We start from the raw sequence: 19,780 nt of genomic DNA on the forward strand, positions 1-19,780 counted from the left end.
AGGGCCTGTGGGCAGCCAGCACTGCTGATTGCAGTGTACTTCTGGCGGGCAGGTGTCCTGTCCCCTCCCCCAGCTCTGTGCAAGAGAAGGGTAGGGGCTGTGTCAGGACCCTGTGAGGATAGGCTGGGAGGAGCCTAGGAGCGGGCAGAGTGCAGATTGGTGGCGATTAGCTTCCTGGGCTCACACCTTGGGGTTGCTGGGATTCCACTTCCTGAGCCCCATTCACCTGTTGGGGCCAGCCCACTCAAGGGCAGGATGCACCCCGGGCATAGGGGCTTTCTGTAGGGCACAGGTAAGGATATGCGGCAGTTCTCAGGGTGCTGCCCTGGGTGCAGTGCCTTGAAGGGACTGCACTCCTTTTCAACCTTTTTGCTTGATTTCTGAGAGGTAGGGAGACAGGAGACAGTGTTCTCTTTGCCCCACAAGCCTGAGAGGATGGTCAAGCCAGGAACTCCATCCATTGTTCTCTGTGGGCAGCAGGGACCCAGCCACTTGAACCTTTCCCTGCTGGCCCCCAGGGGGCGCATGATCAAGAAGCTGGAATTGGGCAGGGAACCAGGACTTGGTCCTGGGCGCTGGGCTAGGGGGTGTAGGAGACTCAGCCAGTGTCCTGGCTGCTGCGCCCAAGCCTTGGCTGGCCCGCCCACCCTTCATGCAGTGCTGATCTGCACGGGGGCTCCTGCATCTTCTGGGGGGTGTGAAGGCAGACAGGAGCAGCTCTGCCTGGGAGCCCCGAGAACACACTGCCTAATGGCCCTGTGGCCCTGGCCGGCTCGCGCTTCCATTGTATCTGCTGTTCCGCCCTAGCAGACAGCAAGCAGTTGACAGCTCGCTTGGCAGCTCAGGGTTGCAATATCCACCGGGGATCAGGAAGGAAAACCCTGAAGCCAAAAACAGATCTTGGCACAGAAGGAACAGGGCTGGTGACAGGAATTCCTCTTGCATTGGCCTCTGCCTTGCCTGGTGTGATGGGTCCCGCTGTGGGTACCCTGGCCTCATTTCACAGATGACAGGATTGGGAAGGAGGGAAGCCGTGGCTCCTATAGCACTGAGTCCCCCTGCTCACCACCCTGACTCCCCTGCGCCTTTCCTCTCCTCAGTCTCCCCCCTACAGCTCTGGGAGCTATGATTCTATCAAGACGGAGGTCAGCGGCTGCCCTGAGGACCTGACGGTGGGCAGGGCCCCTGCGGCTGACGACGATGACGACGACCATGACGACCATGAGGACAACGACAAGATGAACGACCCCGAGGGCATGGACCCTGAGCGTCTCAAGGCCTTCAATGTGAGTGGGGCAGGGTCCAGTGGGGCACAGTGGAATGGGGGCACCCCAGGATGGCCTACCCCACAGCCCATGTCTCCCACAGATGTTCGTGCGTCTCTTTGTGGATGAGAACCTGGACCGCATGGTGCCCATCTCTAAGCAGCCCAAGGAGAAGATCCAGGCCATCATTGAATCCTGCAGCCGCCAGTTCCCTGAGTTCCAGGAGCGCGCGCGCAAGCGCATCCGCACATACCTCAAGTCCTGCCGGCGCATGAAGAAGAATGGCATGGAAATGGTGAGCCCCAGCCTGCTCCCTGCCTCAGGGTCATCCAGGGCCCCTTGCAGCCTTCACAGCCGCTCTGTATGTTAAGCATCTCTTGAGTGTTTGTTGCACGCGAGCCCCAACACTCACTGGCTCTCCCCCCTTCTGCCGCAGACCAGACCCACGCCTCCCCACTTGACCTCAGCTATGGCCGAGAACATCCTTGCAGCTGCCTGTGAGAGTGAAACAAGGAAAGCAGCAAAGAGAATGCGCCTGGAGATCTACCAGTCCTCGCAGGTGCCTGCTGCCTGGCAGCTGCCCTGGGCCCTGGACGGGAGTACCGGGGACCATCTTCAGTCAAGTGGGGTCCACTGGAGCTTGGGTGGAGATGGGGAGACAAGGGGTGGGTATGCTAACAGGCTTTGTAGGTCAGGGGTGCCAGGCAAGGACTGCAGTTGGGTAGTTTTAGACATGGATGGGCCCTGCAACATGGCAGGGGGACCCCTGGAGCCAGGTCCCAAGAGTCCACTACACTTGGTGCCCCAGCGCTGCCCTCTTCCCATGCAGGACGAGCCCATAGCCCTGGACAAGCAGCACTCCCGGGACTCCGCCACCATCACCCACTCCACCTACTCACTGCCAGCCCCCTCCTACTCCCAGGACCCCGTGTACGTCAATGGCAGCCTCAACTACAGCTACCGTGGCTATGGGGCCTTGAGCAGCAACCTGCAGCCCCCTTCTTCCCTTCAGACAGGAAATCACAGTAATGGTGAGTTGGGTGGCACTCTTAACAGCCCCAGGAAAGAGACGGGGTGGGTACAGTGGGGGTGGGCGATCCCAGGACCACTTGGGCCCAGCGCTTGGACACTGGGATGTGCTGTCCACATCCTTCTGCCTGCCTCAGGGTTGGGTGGGGGTGTAAACAGGGACACACACACACACCGGCTCTGGGGACCACAGGGAGCTGAGGGTACCCTGCTCTGTGTGGACTTGCACACATGTGCAGCAGGACACGGAGCCCTCGCCTTGCCACAGGAAGCCTATCCTCTCCCCAGGCAGCCGGGAAGGGTGCTGGTTGGTACCTCCTCACAGTGTGAAATCCACACCCCCATGCTCACCACGGCCCTACAAGTGGGGAGTGTGCACATGTCCCTGGAAGGTTTCTGGCTGGGCTTAGTGTCTCATCCCTTCCTAATGCTTCTTAACCTAAAATAAGAGTCTGCCTGGCCCTAATCCCTGGATTCCGGGCCAGTGTGGCCGGCACAGGGAGAGGCAGAGTGGGTGCTTCTTCCTGAGAGCCCCGTGGAAGCAAGGCTCCAGGGACAGGGAGGTGGCGACTCATGAGTCAGGCTGGCAGGCCAAGGTGCCAAGCCACTCAGGGCTGCCCCAGAGGGCCTGGGTCAGTGCTGTGGCCCTGTTCACATCAGCCCAAGAGGCACAAGCTGCCTTCAGGTCTCTCCACGGAGGGAGGTTGCTGCTTTGGCCTCAGCTGTCTCCAGCCCCATGCTTGTCTCCTCACCTGGGCAGCTATGCTCCGTTGGCTCGGTGTCCCACCAATTAAGATGCAGATCAGCTCAGTGTCAGGTTGTGCCTGTCTTACCTGGGGCACTGCCCACTTTTCCTGCCTGGCAAAGGCGACCTGACCATGAAGGGCTGGCTCCTGGGAGCCTGGACCTGCTCCTTCCCAGGCTTCTGGCACTGCTCTGGGTGCAGGAGTGCAAGGGACAAGAGCTAGGGAGGGAAGGAAGTCAGGGCTTGGAGGAGCAAAGTCCACAGGGACATGGCAGTTAGGGACCCACCATCCTTGTGCAGGGTCTAGGCAGCCCTGCAGGTCCCCTACCTGCCCGGAAGCAGTGGGGCACCAGCACAGCCCCACTCCTTCTCTGCATTTGCTTCCAACAGACTGCTTTCTCTAATAAAACAGCTCCTGGGGCCTCCTCCTTGATACAGCATCTGGTCAGAAGGGAAGTTACCCCGGTGACCATCCTAGGCCCCACTTCCTTCCCCAAGTGGGGGCCACATCAGTGTCCTGAAGCTACCCGGTACCCATGGTTTCCACAGTCTTACCTTGGGTCCAGGCATCTCCAGTGACGTATCTTGTCCATCTCCTTCGGTAGCAGTGCAGGGAAAGGCCTGGCCATCAGGACCTCCTGGGAAGCAGGGAGATGGCTGGGAACTGAGAACCACCTCACTTGGGTTACATCATCCCCAGGATGCGGGCTTGGGGAGGGGTGCCTAACTCCTCCCCTGGAGGTTTCCCTGCCAAGCATCCAGCTCACTTCTGTGCCTCCTGGGAGTCTACTCAACAGTGGTCAGGTGCCCTGTCCTAGCAGGCGGCAGCAGGGATAGAGAAGTCCACCACTGGTAGCCCCTGGCCTGCATGGGGACCAGCTCTGCCTGGGGGTCAAGGTTGGGATGGGTGTGTTGGGGGAAGGGGAGGTCCCTCAGAAAGCAGCAGAGGGGTGCGATTGGCGCCAGGACCGAGGTGGAAGCCCCACTCTGTCTGCCTGAGGCCAGAGCCTGCACCCTTGTCACCTGCTTCCCAGGCTAAGGCTTCTTGCACAGCCGGGAAGCCCACCTTCCTTGCATGCATGCACAAGGCCCAGCGCCCCACTCATGGCGGACAGGCAGGCATCTCAGCACAGAGGTTAGGAGCGTGTGCATCTTCCCCCTCATGGGCTTTCTTTCTTCACAGGGCCCACGGACCTCAGCATGAAAGGTGGGGCCTCCACAGCCTCCACCACGCCCACGCCCACACCCTCTAGCAACAGCACCAGCAGGACCATGTCGTCGGCACAGCTAAGCCCCACGGAGATCAGCGCCGTGCGGCAGCTCATTGCTGGCTACCGCGAGTCTGCGGCCTTCCTGCTGCGCTCCGCGGATGAACTGGAAAACCTCATCCTACAGCAGAACTGACAGCACTGTTGGCCGGTGTGCACCGCGCCTGTGGGGAGGCGGCCGGCCCGGCCCCCGCTTCCCGCCTCATCACTTGGTACATTTGTTCTCGCAAAGAGGTGGGATCCAGAGCGCCGATTCTAGCCACACTCCAAGCACCTGAGACTTTGGGCACAAAGACACTTTTTTTGGAATCTCATCACACGGGTGCTCTGACCTGCTTGGAAGAGGCCTACAGGGCAGCCTCTGGAGGGGCTAGGGCTGCAGCTCCCCTAGAATCTCCTTCGTGGACCCTGATGTTAGAACCCCACTCCCAGATAATTACCTTTCAAGTCTTAGGTGAGCAGAATTGCATATTTATTGAGAAAAACAAAGTGGACCCTTTCTTCCTCTCCCCTTAGTAATTTATTTTTCTGAAAATGGATTCTTTGTGTTTGTACAGATTGCCAGTCTGTCTGGTCAGAAGGATGTACACCCCTCGCCCCGACATTCCATATCACTACACTGGCGCAGGCTGGGGGCCGGGTTGTCCTGTGCAGGTCCCCATGCTGCCCCAGGGACACCGCCAAGCAGGAAGACCTGACCCACCCCCATTGCAAAGCGAACTAGGAAAGGCCCCGCCCCCTCTAAAGACGCTCCAGTCCCAATGTCACCTGTCTTCTACCTCACACTCCAGCGTGGGCCGTTTCTAGGATGTGCCCCAAACCTGTTATGAATGCCTGCTCCCCATGAGGTGGCTGCCTGGGGTCTACATCCAGACCAGGAGCCCCGGAACTGGAGTCCAACAATGGGCCAGGCCAACACTGCCCTGCGGAGCTGAGAAGGAAGGGGCTGTTTATTCAGGGTGAGCCCTGGCTGGTAGGCAGGCAGGCAGCTGTGAGTCCTGTGGGACCGTGGCTGCAGTGAAGGGACTGCTAGTGGAACTGACAAAGCCACCAGGGGCTCCCCCGGGACCAGCTCTTTGAGGAGGCCATTCCCAGGAGACCCCTGGAATCTCTGGAGTGTGAAAGAAAGGGCAGAAAACGAGAGCTGGCCAGTCGCCTCCTTCCCTAACAGGCACTTCCTCTTGCTCAGTGCAATACCTCCCAGTGCTGCTATGACCAGGGATCTGCCCAGACCCCAGCAGGCCTCCGTGCCCACACCGCAGCTGGCACAAGCCCTCTGTTGCCTTTTCTTCCCTTGGAGCAAAGAGGCCCTGGGGGAACCTGGGCCGAGCAGACCCGAGATGGCCACAGAAGAGCCAGTCTCTCCCAGAGCAGGCACCCCCACCCCCCAGGACCAGCCTTTCTGCAGCCAACTGCCTGTTGTGGCCACTGCCTCCTGGCACCGTGGAAGACCACCCCTCAGGAGGGGCAGGAGGGGCGCCACTGTGGATGCCCCATCCTGCCTCACATTTAAAAACCACAAGGTAGGGAACCCTGCCCTGAGCTCATGCCCAGTCCCCTGAGGCTGGGAGCAGGCCTGTCTCTCACGTGGCCTCCAATGCCAGACCCAGCCACACCACCTCTGCCTTCCAGCTAACCGCTCCCCTGGCTGCTGGCCAGGACCCAGACACCCAGTGCACCCTCAGCACAGCACAAACTGCAGCGCCCAAGGCCTCCCTCATCCCACCACCCACACACCCATTCTCCCACCCTTACCTGCTCGGTCCAGCTTTCCCTCATCCCCCAATGTTTGAATTTGTGTAAATATTTATTTTTGTGTGAACAATATTACAAAGTAATCATTAGATCTTTTGCAAAATGTGACCCAAGGCAATTTGTGAAAATCTTCATGTTGAGAACTGGCAGAGACAATCGCCGCCCTACAATTCCCGGTACTAGTTGCTTCCCATGTTGCTCCTCCTCCCAGAGGCAGGGCTAAGCTAGACTGGTGGATTTGAAGAGCAGGAGACGGGGGAAGGGGCAGGCGCTCCCCCACCTCACCCAGTGGATTGGAACTGAGCAGTGGCACCTGCCTGATCCGAGGAAACTGCCAACCCTTCAGGGGCCACACTTGGGCACAGGCTTCACGGCCACAGGTTTTAAGGGAAAGGGAAGGCATGCCTATGGGGGGGGCCCTCCAAGCTAGCGGAGTCTGCTGTGTCAACTCCCCTCTTGGCAATGCCCCTTCCCAAGGAAGAACCAGGGAGCCAGCCCTGGTGACAGCAGGGCACTATCTAACACTAACTCCATCAACTACGAGTTAGGGGGCTCATGTTGCTTTTGCTTTAAAAGATACTTCCCTTGACCCCTTCCCTCCCCTCCTGACTTGGAGAGAATCCCCCAAATGTTGGTCCTGCAGAGCCTCCTCTTAGGGGCCCAGGGTACCGCCTGCCCATGCCATCTGTGAACCCCCACAGAGGGGAGGGCTCAGGCCATCGAGTAACCAATTGAGAACCCAGGTTAAGGGGAAACACTGGCGGGAAGCAGGGTACAGGCTGGGAAGCAGGCCCTGGACCTCCGTGGGGCGTCCCAGGTGGCTCAGTCTGTTCCCATGGACAGTGTCGTGAGGGAGGAGGAAAGACAGGGGGGCTAGGGAGAGGTTCCCACAGGTGGCCCCAATCGTCCCTACCCCAAGGGTGGTCACAGGACTAAACACCAGTTCACTTTCAAAATGCTGCTTTGAACTCAGAGGGTTGACTTTTACTTTGTAATTTTTTGTAAGACTTTTTACAGAATAGTAAAATATTTCACCAGAATGCCCATTTCAATCCTTCCGTGGTCTGATTTTTTATATAATTTAGTGGTGCTTTAGGAACTTTGTTTTTGTTGTTTCCGAGCTCAACAGCTCGGCCCTTTTTCACCTGTATCTACCTAAGACCAATGTGAACCTTTGTATTTTTGCTCCTAATTTGGGACTCAGTGAAGTGTACTGTTTACATGTACAGATGCCCCGACCCCACGTGTTCTGCAAGCCTCGCTCGTGAGGAGGAAGCCGCACCTCAGTAAGCTCATCTGCTTAGCAGAGCCACGAAACAAAACCTCTCACTTACCTGTGTTTCCACCTAAAGAGAAAACCACCCCACACTCAATGCCACGCAGCACTTAGCGGCGCAGTGGCCGGGCCAGGAGGAGGGAGGATGGGGGCCCCGTTCTCCAGCAGCACGGCAGGTCACTCTGTGGCCTTCAGGATCAAGCCAACGAGGACTTGGGTACAACCTGTGGGGTGGTGAAGCCCCTGGCTTAATTAGACAAAGCTCAAGTGCGTGTGTGAGCCAAGCTGCTGCTGCTTGCCCTGAAGTGGCTGGCTCTTGGTAAGCATATGGCATTGAAGGCCGGCAGTGGCTGGCAGCACCTTCCTGTGGGGACCGAGTTGATGGCGTCACCTCTAAATTATATTTTTACAGATACGCACCTATGCAACTTAATGTGGCTCTTCTAAGCAGGTGAGGCCTTCCTCCTCGACACTTTCTAGATAAGCGATTTGTGTTCTCTATAGTGAGTTTTTCCGGTAAACGTGGCTTAATATTTTAATTCTTAGCACGTGTCTTCTCTGTGATGCGACTCAACTGTTTTGTTTGTGAAATGACTGGCACAGGCCACCTCCTCTCCCCCACTTAACAAGACCAATGAGCTGTTAATCGAGCTGTATTTCCATGGTATTACTTGCTAAATGCACTGATTTCTTAAGTATGTGGAATCCTTTTCCTTTTGAACTGTATATCATATATAAGACTGAATCTACTTAATAAACACTGAACGACAAACTCGGTGCTTGGCTTCCACGTGTCAGGCCACGGGCAGCCCCACCCCTTCTCCCCCTAGCTGTGTGAGAGAGCCAGCCTTCTCCTGACCCTTACCTGGCTGACTAGCAAGATGTCCAACCTGTGAGAAAGGGCAGGCGCCAAGTCTCCCGGGGTTCACTGGTTACCAGTGCCACTGGAAGCCTTGCAGCAACCCTAACATACCCCCACACACCACAGAGCCACCTGACAACCCGGACCACCTCTAACCCATGCTACCGACACAAAAGGGTCTTTCCAGGGGGCCCCTGGCCGAGTCTGCGTTTTCATTATCCAGACTTAGGCTCAGTTTGAGGATTGTGACTGGGACTTCCCTGCCTGTTACAGGCTTAAGAACCACTGTGGGGATTGGGAACACTTTCAGGCCTGACCTTGAATGTGGTTGCACAGCAGTTACTAAACCTGTTTTTCTCACACCATCCCAAGAACTCTGATTAACAATGCAAAGTCTGTGCAATAGCCAAATGCGCGAGTTCAAGAGACCACTGGCAAGGGCCAGCAGTCTGGAGCCTTGCGCCAAGGGCAGGTGCTGCAGCAACCCAGCAGGCCTCGTTCTACCAAAATGATCACTGTCGATTCGCTGTGGGCCTGGGAATATTCCAGAACACGGCCCCCCATGCATGCACTTACCTCCACAGCAAAGATACAGCTGCAATGGGATTTCTGGGAAAAATGCTTGAGGGAGGAAAAGGAGTGGCTTACCCCCGTCTGGTTTTACATGCGGCTGCAGACCAGTGCAGCCAACACAGACACACATCTGTCCCCTCTTGGCAACGAGCAAAAACAGACTTGGCACACAACAGGCAAACCTTCCTTGCCTGGGCGTAGGAATAGCGGACACACATCCACGCCTTTTTCAAGAAACCCAAAATGCACTCTGGAGCCTAGAAGCCGCAGCAAGCCTATGCAGAATCTTCAGAGGTCTAGCTCCTCCTGGGCAACCTTATGTCCAAACCCACCCGGCTTACGTTTACTCAGGAGTTCTGGAAGGAGAAGCCCCAGCTGCCTGGGACAGGCGAGGACATCTTCCAGGAGTGCTTCCCCCGGGAAGAGACTGCACAGGCTCAGTTCCCCTGCAGACAGCAGCATTCACCACTGCACCACACAGTCACCCTTTTCCCTGCCAAGGACCATTTGGATATTATAATGGTATTCGTATGCCATACTTAATTATCCACATTATCCACTCAAAGCCAGGAATGCCACCGTCATACTCAGTCCGGAGTCTTGCCTGCAGCTACCTTGCACAACCCCACCCCTGGCATCCTACATTATTGGAGCCCTTCACTCCAAGCTTTCAGCTTGTGCACACATAGGTGGCATGAGTGCTGTTCTCCTGGTAGAGGTTGCAAAGTCCATCCCTGCAGTGGTTTCACAGTACCCCTGGCAAGGGTAACAAGGGCTGCTCCTGGGAGACCCCAGTGGCTGCAAACTGCTCTGTCTAGCACATATACAGCCCTCACTAGCCAGGTCTCACCTCCTCCAGGGCAGACAGATGTCCCAGCCAGCAAAACAATACCATTGTCACAGTCCACGTTTCCTTCCCCATTCAACCAAGAGTCAAAGAAGCCTCCTGCACCGAACACTCAGCTCAGGATCCCAAAGCTCACAGGTCGGCTTCACAGCCCGCTGCACCCTCTTACAGCAAATCCACTTTGCTGCAGCTGTCTTCATCCAAGAGTCACTAAGCCATCTCCTAGGAGGTACTGCTCACTTGACAGCAGGAAATGTATTCCAAGTGGCCTGGCACAACCAAGACAGTTGGCAGACAGGGGAAGGAGGTTCCCTGGGGAACCAGCCCTCCACCCTACCACACTCTTCCTGCCTCCCTGAGGAGACAGGATGGGCCAGCCAGGCAAGGTCCAAGTCCTAGGTTCTAGCACCTTTCACAGCCATGGGCAAACAGGGCCTGGGACACAAAGGCACAAGTACCTATGACCACCACCAGGTGGCCACCCAGCCTCCAAAGGCTCAGGTTGTGCAGCTGGGCCCACGCTGTGTATTTCCTCTAACCTTAAGTGAGTGACTGCAAACACGCTTCCTCTCTCTTCTGTCTGGTCCTCAAGCAGGTGCACACACTGCCAGATAGTCACATTTAAGGCCTCCATAGAAACCACTCCCTGCAGCCCCTCTCTCTCACAGAGCCACATCTAGTTACCTCCCACACACCTCCCACAGGCAGTCTTGGGGGTTGTGGGTAGTCTGGGGAGAGAACAGCTCAGAGGCTCACTCACCGTTGCTGCACTTGCGTCACTTTCAGATCCTCACTTCCTGTTCGTGCAATGCCAAGCTTGTACAGTTCCGACCAGCTGCAAGGAGCGCAGAGCTGACATCCATCATCCTTCTGACCAGACTTTCCCAGAGGACGCTGTGGGACAGCACGGAGCCGAGCAGACACTCAATACCCCCGTCAGTTCTACACCATGTCAATTTCAGCTTCCCACACCAACAGGCAGCCATGCAAGATCACGGACGCCACAATGCAGGTTGTACAGGTTTATTTTTTCAATACCATGAAACATACAAGAGCAGTGCTTCTCTGAGTGGCTCCATGGGCCAGACCAGCACCCCACTGCACCCGCAAGGGCTACAACAGAAGGAAGAAAGGGAATGTTCTAATGCTGGCACAGCCAACACTATTTAACTTCTCATTTGTACTTCAGGTGAAAAAATGCCACGCAGAAATTAACGGGGGGTGAGGGAGAGGGCACAGAGAAGCCTTTGAGGTAAAGTGAGATACGCCGAGCCACGCAAATCTCATACCTCAGACAGGCACTCACACAACGGAGACCTGGGTTCAATGAGCAGCCTCAACTTCGCAGCAGGTCAAGACACTAACATAAGGCAGGACGCAGGGAGAGGGCAGATGGACACAGGGACACCTGCTCGCAGGGAGAGTAGGAAGACAAGGCAGCTCCAAAGAAGCCCTGTGGCCCCCAGGGGAGGGCAGGCCCACATATTGCTGTGACAAGAGGTGACCCAAGGGCCGTATCTGGAAGGCCTAGTGTGGGGACTGAGCAAGAAACTCACCCAGGAATCCAGTAGCATTGACCATCCACGGCAGCAAGCAGCCAGTAAAGGCCAGAGAAGCAGCGAGGAAGAGGGAGCAGGACACGTCTGCTCAGCAGTGTGCACGTGGGTTGACACCCTTGGGCCACCCTGGCCTGTCACCAGCCAGGTGGCTTGGCTTCCTGGTTATGCAAGGCAGCACAGCACTGAAGCCCTGATGACAGGGGAGCAGGAGGAGGAACTCACAGCACTTGAACGCAATGATGCCAACAACGTCAAGTAAGGAAGAGACGTTCTTGTTCTCTGTACAATACATCCATTTACAGAACCGGTTGTACTGTGTACAACATATAAATACATGATCAAACATCAGAGGTGCATAGAGCATACTTACAGAAGCCAAAGGTTCACTTTATACATTGAAGAGTTAAAAATATAAAAATAAGAAACACACTGCTTTGAAATGTAAAATGACTTTCACATACACAAGTGCATGGAGAGGATCCACATCCAGAGTCCAAGAAGTAGGTATGTGTGGAAGAGGAATTCGTCTGCTAACACTGGGACAGGCGGCTCTTGAGGTGTGCACTGTCACAGCACACAACTCCATTCCCCAACCCCAGGATCCCAACAGGGATATTTAAGGTTCTGAAAGAACCCCCATGGGCCAGCAAGTGGTTCAGAAAGAAATTCCAAACTAGCTGCAGCAACAGAACCAATGGTCAAACGGGATCTGTCACCCACACATGACTCAGTGCTGGGCCCTGACGGTGCATCAGCAGCCACTCGAGCCCCCTGGTGGGCAGAGCAGGCAGTTCCTTAATCCCTGTGCTGGCTTCCCTTACCATCACCTCACTAAACAAAGTTGTAGCACAGAAGATGGCAGGGAGGGGCAGTGGAAGACTGACATTTCTGATGGGCTCAGGAAGGTGAGTTCCCTGCGTGGAGACCCATCTCTGGCCTCAGTTTCAAGTCAGTGCCGCCCAGTGTGAGGCAGGCATCCTGGGCCACCTCAGGCAGGGGTGGAGAGGGCTCAGGCTGGCTGGCCTCAGGCAGCCCCAGGAGACGCCCCCTAGGAATTCCCTCTGGCAAAACCAGAAGGATTGGCAAGGGACAGAGGGCTTCAGCACAATAAATTTCAAAAAGAAGCAAGAGTGCTCTTGCCTAGATAGTCTATTAGATCAATGATAGAATATCAACCATTATCAAAATACAAACACTAAATATACATTTTTTTCCCATGGCCATAATTTATTATCTCACCACAAGGCACAATACACAGAGCTTTGAGGGTCCAATGCAGTCATCGTGACAGAATGCACCACAGCCTTGGCACATAATCATGGCTTTCAGGCTGCATGCACACTGCAGTGAGATGCTTTCCACCGTGCTGCTATCAGTGAACATTTGCAAGGAGAGTGATGCACTGTGGCTTGCACCAAAATTGGCTTTGTGGCTCAGTTGCACCACACTTCCAGCAAGGCCTTTAGGGAAGGTGGGAGAGCTGGCGGAGTAATTAAAGCTGGTGGAACTTAGCTGGAGTTTAGAAAGCTTCCCATAAAAAGCCTGCTTGATGTTGAGTTGGGAGGGGATGGAAGAAGGCTCCAGAGGCTGGTTGAGCCCTTTGCCCGGCTCTCGGGGTAATTTCCAGAATGGCAGGTCCATGACAAAGGGCATCCCTTGCAAGTGTCCCACCAGTTCCAGAGGACTGTGCCCGGCAACTTTCCTGTTCTCAGCGTCGGCCTTGAGGGGACCCCCTCCAACAGGCTTCTCCTGCTTGATGTTGCCAGCAACGGCAGGTGGTGGCTTCGGAGCCCAGTCCTCCCTTACAGCCTCAACTCCACCAGACACAGAGTTTTTGCTCAGTGTCAGCTTCCTACCAGGAAAAACTGGAGGAACCCCGCCAGGCAGCGGGGTCAAGTCCACAGGCCGAGGGCCTTGAAGAGTTGCAGCCGCATTCCTGGAGCCAAAGAGTTTCTTCCCTTGGCCTCCAACATTGTTCTGTTCACCCAGGGCCCAGGTGGCCTGCTCTGCAGTGAAGCGGGTCATACTCGGAGGAGAGAAGCAAGGCGTTCTCGAGGTAGTGTGGTCTCCTGGACCTCGGCCTGGAGCAGCATTAGAACCACAGTGGGGATCGTCACAAATCTTCTTCTGGTCCCCAACACTACAGGAAGAGAACTGCTCTTTGGAATCCATTTCTTCCAGTTTCCCAGAAGTCACTGGATGTAAGGAACTGAAGTTGGGGACTGACTTGGTGACGTGGGGTGTTCCAGACAGGACAGCAGTCCCCAAGCTGGCGAGCCCTTGGCCTGCTTCAACAGACTCCTTCCAAGCCCGTGAGGGACTTCTGCTTCTTGGGCCGCTGACTTCCCCAGGGTCCTGCTCAGGCAGGATCTGTGGGGCCTCTGGCTTGCTGCTGCCTCCTTGGACTGAAGGCAGGATCTTCTCCAGGGGCAAGTTACCCTGTAGCAACTGCATCACAAGTGGGTTGGTGAGCTCCATGGAGGAACCCGGCCTGGCCAGGCACACAGGCCTCGGCTGAAACTCGGTACTGGCCAAGAGCAGAGAGTCTGCCATCTTCTGGGGGCCAGCACACACTCGAGACACCCAGCTGCGGGCAGCAGCCACTCCATGGGTCCTTGTGGCCACACTCAGGTCAGCGCTGCCCTTGGGCAGTGGTGCACACTGGCTCCAGTCATGGTTCTCCTCCTGGCCCACTGAGGCTCTCTTAGTCCCTGGGGTTTCTCTCGTGTCTGCATCACTGCTGTCCTCAGAAAGGGGGCCTTCAACATCAGAGGCTGTGTCTGTGGATTCACTGTGGGGACTCAAGCTGGAAACGAGCAGTGGCTCTGAAGCCCTATCAACAGCAACCTGCTTGCCGTTGCTGCCAGAGCCGCCAGAGGCCCCTTGAGGTTGACACGTCCAGAGTGAAGGCAGGCTGGCAGGCGGACCTAGTCCCTCCTCTGCCGTCAGCCCCCCTGGGGCAGCTTTCTCCCACTCCTCTCGGCTCCGGGCCTCACCAGACATTGCATCGGCTCTGCACCCTGGCACAGGTTGCTTCACACACTCCTCACCACTGGGGACAGGCAACCATGAGGCAGTGCTGCCACAAACAGGAGTCTCAGCTTTCCTACTAGCTTGGCAGGAGGGCCCTTCCCTCCTGGGTGGGCTCAAGTCATCAAGTCCCAATTGGTCATCGAAGGCTCTGTTCTGTGGGCAGTCAGCCAAGGGCAATTCAGGTGTGGCACCCGGGGACCTGCACACAGGATCCTCCCAGGTGGACTCACTGCTGCCAGCCTGCTCAGCTTCTCCTCCGCACAGGGCACCTTCCATTACAGATGCAGTGGGCCTACTCCCAGGAGTGATGGTGGTTCCTTGCTCCTTCTCACACTCTGCCCAGGCAGTGGTCCCAGACTCGTGTTCCACTCGGACACCTGCAGGCAACTGAGGGTGCTCCACTAAGCTCTCAGCTACCAGTGTCTGGGAGGAGAGTGGGGGTGAAGCCTGGCAAGGCTGGTCACCAGTGGGAGCAACAGGGAGCTGAGGAGCATCTTCGATCTCCCGTGGGAGTATGCTTGGGCCCCTGCGCAGATGGCAGCTCTCCTTCTCTCGCCCGGCTCTGGACAAGGCAGTGCCAGTGTGGGCATGGGCACGGTCCCCAGTCAGAGGACAAGGCGGCAGTAGTTGTGCTCGCTGTAGATCTGACGCACGCTTTCCAGGACTGCCTGGGGCTCCGCTGGGGCCAGACTGGCCACAGGCCTCACCACCATCACCACCGCTGCTGTCTCTGCCGCCTCCCTCATCGGTGGCCCCTCCGCCACCTCCACCCGGGCCACCCCCCCCCTCCGATGGCAGTGGTGGCCGCCTCTCGATGGCAGTGGTGGCCTCTCGCCCCTGGGGCCTGGCCGGCACAGGCTTTAATGTCTGTGAGGGTCCTGGGGCCAGTCCAGCCCCGGCTGGAGGACCCCGTGACAGGGACGATCCGGGGGCATATCTGGTAAGTGGGCTGACCTTTAACCACCCAGGGTGGTTTGATGCGTGAAAGTTGAATCTGCAAGAAAAGAATTGAGAAGACAATTTTAATGGGGTGACCTTCCTGACCTTTGAAGTGTAAAGCAGAATTTAGATTCCACTAGTTCAAGAGTCCATGGCCTAAAGGATCAAGTAATTTTCTTTAAAAAATAAAAGAAGAAGAAAAGTAATGATCTGGGGCCAGTGCTGGGGCATAGGCGATTAGGCTAAGCCTCTGCTTGAGGCAACAACATCCCATATGGCAGTCGTTTGTGTCCCTACTACTCCTCTACTTCCCATCTAGCTCCCTGCTTTATGGTGTGGGAAAGCAGCTGAGAATGGCTAGAGACCCAGAAAGAAGCTCCTGGCTTCTGATAGACACATCTATCAGAACAAGCAGATAGAAGATTTCTGTCCTGTATAGCTCCGCCCTGCAAATACAGCATATCTTTTTTTTTAAAGATTCATTTATTTTTATTGGAAAGGCAGATGAGAGGAGAGACAGAGGAGGAGGAGACAGAGAGGAGGAGAGACAGAGAGGAAGATCTTCCTTCCAATGGTTCACTCCCCAAGCAGCCACAATGGCTGGACCTGAGCCAACCCAAAGCCAGGAGCCAGGAGCTTCTTCCTGGTTTCCCACGCAGGTGCAGGGTCCCAACACTCTGGGCCATCCTCGACTGCTTTCCCAGGCCACAAGCAGGGAGCTGGATGGGAAGCGGGACTGCCGGGATTAAAACCAGCACCCATATGAGATCCTGGCATGCACAAGGCAAGGATTTTAACTGCTACACTATTGCGCTGGGCCCAATACAGCAAATCTTGAAAAACATTAATAAGAATTAAATAGTAAAATGGCTGAGCATGGTACCATTTTTTAAGTGTCTAGGGGCCAGCACTATGGCATAGTACACTAAGCCTTTGCCTATGGTGTTGGCATCCTATATGGGCACTGGTTTGGGTCCTAGCTATTCCACTTCCAATTTATGGCCTGGGAAAGCAAAAGCAGCAGAGGATGGCTCAAAGCCTTGGGACCCTGCATCCATGTGGGAGACCCAGAAGAAGCTCCTGGTTCCTGGCTTCAGACTAGCCAAGCACTAGCCACTGTGGTCATTTGGGGAGTGAACCCCAAATGTGAATGGAGGATCTCTTTGTTTTTCCTTTTCTTTCTGTAAAATCTGCCTTTCAAATAAAAATCTTAAAATACAAACAACTAAGGTTCTATTCAAGCATAGTTATATGCCACACTTTAAGACTTCATTTCCACCAGGCCTACAAGTATCCATAGAAAAGAATTTTTTTTTTAAAGATTTATTTATTTTATTACATCCAGATATACACAGAGGAGGAGAGACAGAGAGGAAGATCTTCCATCCGATAATTCACTCCCAAGTGAGCCGCAACGGGCCGGTGCTGTGCCGATCCAAAGCCGGGAGCCAGGAACCTCTTCTGGGTCTCCCATTTGGGTGCAGTGTCCCAATGCATTGGGCCATCCTCGACTGCTTTCCCAGGCCACAAGCAGGGAGCTGGATGGGAAATGGAGCTGTCGGGAGTAGAACCGGCGCCCATATGGGATCCCGGGGCTTTCAAGGTGAGGACTTTAGCTGCTAGGCCATGCCGCCGGGCCCCCATAGAAAAGAATTTGACAATACCTAATGAAAGACTTAAAAACCCACAAACTTGGGCGGCGTGGCCTAGCAGCTAAAGTCCTCACCTTGAAAGCCCCGGGATCCCATATGGGCGCCGGTTCTACTCCCGACAGCTCCATTTCCCATCCAGCTCCCTGCTTGTGGCCTGGGAAAGCAGTCGAGGACGGCCCAATGCATTGGGACACTGCACCCAAATGGGAGACCCAGAAGAGGTTCCTGGCTCCCGGCTTTGGATCGGCACAGCACCGGCCCGTTGCGGCTCACTTGGGAGTGAATTATCGGATGGAAGATCTTCCTCTCTGTCTCTCCTCCTCTGTGTATATCTGGATGTAATAAAATAAATAAATCTTTAAAAAAACAAACAAACAAACAAAAAAACCCCACAAACTCGACAGTTACAGAACACCTTGGGGTGCCTGGGTTCCATCTTGGCTCTGGCTTCTGACCCAGCTTCTTGCTAAGTACGGACCCTGGGAGGCAAAAGTGATGGCTCAACTGTGTCCCTGTTACCTACATGAGGGACCTGGCCTGAGCTCCCGGGTGGCCCCAGTGAGTGTAGACACTGGGGGAATGACCTAGTGCATGAGAGCACGCTTCCTTCACCTCTCAAATCAAAATATTAATAAGTAAATCAAATGAAAACCCTAGAAATCTGAGCTCTATAGTAAAGGAAAAAAAGGTTAGAAGGAAAGACTCTTATTCCCTTCACCTTTAGGTCTTGTGTCTCAAGAAAACCTCCCTTGGGCCCGGCATGATGGCCTACCTGCTAAAGTTCCCGCCTTGAACATGCTGGGATCCCATATGGGCGCCGGTTCTAATCCCAGCAGCTCCACTTTCCCATCCAGCTCCCTGCTTGTGGCCTGGGAAAGCAGTTGAGGACGGCCCAATGCATTGGGACACTGCACCCGCGTGGGAGACCAGGAAAAAGTTCCAGGCTCCTGGCTTTGGATTGGCACAGCACCGGCCGTTGCGGCTCACTTGGGGAGTGAATCATCGGACGGAAGATCTTCCTCTCTGTCTTTCCTCCTCTCTGTGTATCTGACTTTGTAATAAAAATGAATAAATCTTTAAAAGAAAAAAAGAAAGAAACCCTCCCTTGGAAGAAGCTCCGTGATCACACATAAATGACCCACGGGCCTCAGGGGCGCCTGCCCAGCAGAAGGGCTCTACAATCTCATGACCTGCCAAGCGAATCTGGTGGCCAGGAATCCAAGGGGCTCCTACCCGGATGGGCGGGACTTTGGGCTCCTCTTTAGTGGGCTGTGGCTTCTCGGTGTGACCACTTGCAATTGTGTTACGAAAGGACTGACGGTCTTCCAGCCGGGGCTTCTTTTCGGGAAAGGACGCAGAGGCTGCCTGCTCAAAGGACTTCCTCTTCTGGTCCTTGGGCTCCTGGTCCACAGCCTCCTGAGACAAGTTGGGAACTCGGTCTGGAGACGTAGAGGCTTGTGTTGCGCTGTCCAGCTCAGGCTGGACACGAGCAGCCAGAGACTCACTTGGGCATCGGGGCCCCTCTGGGTCGGGCGCCGGGGAGGTGGTGCCCAGCAGTGGGGCACTGCTCACTCCTGCCGAGTCTGCCTTAGCTTCCCCATCCTTGCAGAGTGGGACATCAGGCAAAACAGACTTGGCATCTTTAGCGACCGCTGCTTCTTCTGGCTCCTGCTTTTTGTACAGGTTCCTTCGGGCCCTAGCTCGGAGGTCTGGCCGAGACCGTCTCTTAAAATGCCCGTCGCGTTGTCGGGTTGCCGGACCCCTCTGTGACCGGGCCAATTCCCCTGGGACCCGCGAGCTGCTGTTGGCATCAGCCTCCTCCTGGCCCACATTCTGCTGCAATGATTCTTCTTTGGTCAGTCCTAACCTGCAAACCAATTCACACATCAGTGACAGGCCAGAAAGGGCACTTTTTCCTTTATTATGAATAGTTTGCATCCAGATAGATTCCACAGAATAAACCACACCAAACCATGTGTGTCAGCCTTAGTCTGCCTGGCATGAAGCTAACTGACACAAATCCTCACCATTGCTGCATTCCTGCCCAGCACAGCAGCACAGGCCCTGGTCCCCCTCAGGTCCTGAAACCCATGGATGCACAAATCCCTTAAGATACCATGCTATTTGATAATCACCAACGCTCATCATCTCACCCACTTGCATCTCTACATGACCGATCATCTTTCCTTGGTGTACATGCTACATTAATGGCAGGTACTTTGAAGGGAATAATGACAAGTCTGAACTTGCTGCATACACATGCAATTCTCCCCCTCGCCCCAAATAATACTGATCTCCCTTTGGCCTCACTGTACTCTGAAACCATCTGCCTCCACCCCCTCCATAGGCCAAGCCAGGATTTAAAACACCAAGCGCCTTACTTCTGTCCATAGTAGTCTTCAAAGAACTTTTCTTTCCATTGTTCTACCTTCTTCTCCTTCTCCATTTCCTGCCGTATCCTGACTTGCATCTCATGAGTGAATTCACCTAGATGAAAACAAACATTTCTAGTGAGTACATTTATACATAAGACAATCTGTACTATGAAGAATCAAGTCCTCTAAGTTGTATTACACATGGTTTTATTATCTTATTTACATTTATTTATTTTCACTGTATTTGAAAAGCAGAAAGAGCTTTTCCATTCAATGGGTCATCCTCCAAGTCCTTAACACCCTCCATCCAGGATTCCCATAGGTGGCAGGGGCCAGGGCCCTGAGCCGTCCATCGCCTGTCTCAGGAGCAGCTGGGAGTTGAGCCAGGCACTCGATATGAGCGTCACAACTCACTGACTGTAAAGGCTGAATGGTGAACACAGACAGGAATGATACTTACTCCCTAGACAGAGATCAGTTACCAGAGGCAAGCTCGAAGGCCTACCCTGTAAAAGCCCTGTTTACAAAGACAGCCTCCAGTGGACATTTGGGAACTTGAATGTCCCAGAGCTCCTTCTGCCTTGTCTGATGAGTGGCTTACC

General features: G+C 55.0%; 2 protein-coding genes across 3 annotated transcripts in view; one reads left to right on the forward strand and one right to left on the reverse strand.

Annotated features, from left to right (window-relative positions):
* Nucleotides 1-5,703, forward strand: part of NOL4L (nucleolar protein 4 like) — a 108,620-nt gene extending 102,917 nt beyond the window's left edge. Inside the window, exons 7-11 of one of the 2 annotated variants that reach the window (XM_004585718.2) lie at nucleotides 1,101-1,286; nucleotides 1,369-1,560; nucleotides 1,702-1,824; nucleotides 2,095-2,296; nucleotides 4,223-5,044. In XM_004585718.2, coding sequence (XP_004585775.1) covers nucleotides 1,101-1,286; nucleotides 1,369-1,560; nucleotides 1,702-1,824; nucleotides 2,095-2,296; nucleotides 4,223-4,443 — 924 coding nt within the window. In that variant the 3' untranslated portion in view covers nucleotides 4,444-5,044. Of the gene's footprint in view, nucleotides 1-1,100; nucleotides 1,287-1,368; nucleotides 1,561-1,701; nucleotides 1,825-2,094; nucleotides 2,297-4,222 lie in introns of both variants that reach the window. The other variant, XM_058679338.1, reaches the window with a different exon arrangement.
* Nucleotides 5,704-14,822: 9,119 nt separating this feature from the next.
* ASXL1 (ASXL transcriptional regulator 1) overlaps nucleotides 14,823-19,780 on the reverse strand; it is a 65,277-nt gene continuing 60,319 nt past the window's right edge. The window contains exons 10-12 of the mRNA XM_058679843.1: nucleotides 19,185-19,290; nucleotides 18,037-18,670; nucleotides 14,823-15,206 (exon numbers count right to left, since the gene is read on the reverse strand). Of these exons, the coding sequence (XP_058535826.1) occupies nucleotides 14,955-15,206; nucleotides 18,037-18,670; nucleotides 19,185-19,290 (992 nt within the window). The 3' untranslated portion in view covers nucleotides 14,823-14,954. The remainder of the gene's footprint in view (nucleotides 15,207-18,036; nucleotides 18,671-19,184; nucleotides 19,291-19,780) is intronic.

This window comes from Ochotona princeps, chromosome 22 (assembly GCF_030435755.1).
Source record: "Ochotona princeps isolate mOchPri1 chromosome 22, mOchPri1.hap1, whole genome shotgun sequence".
NCBI lineage: Eukaryota > Metazoa > Chordata > Mammalia > Lagomorpha > Ochotonidae > Ochotona > Ochotona princeps.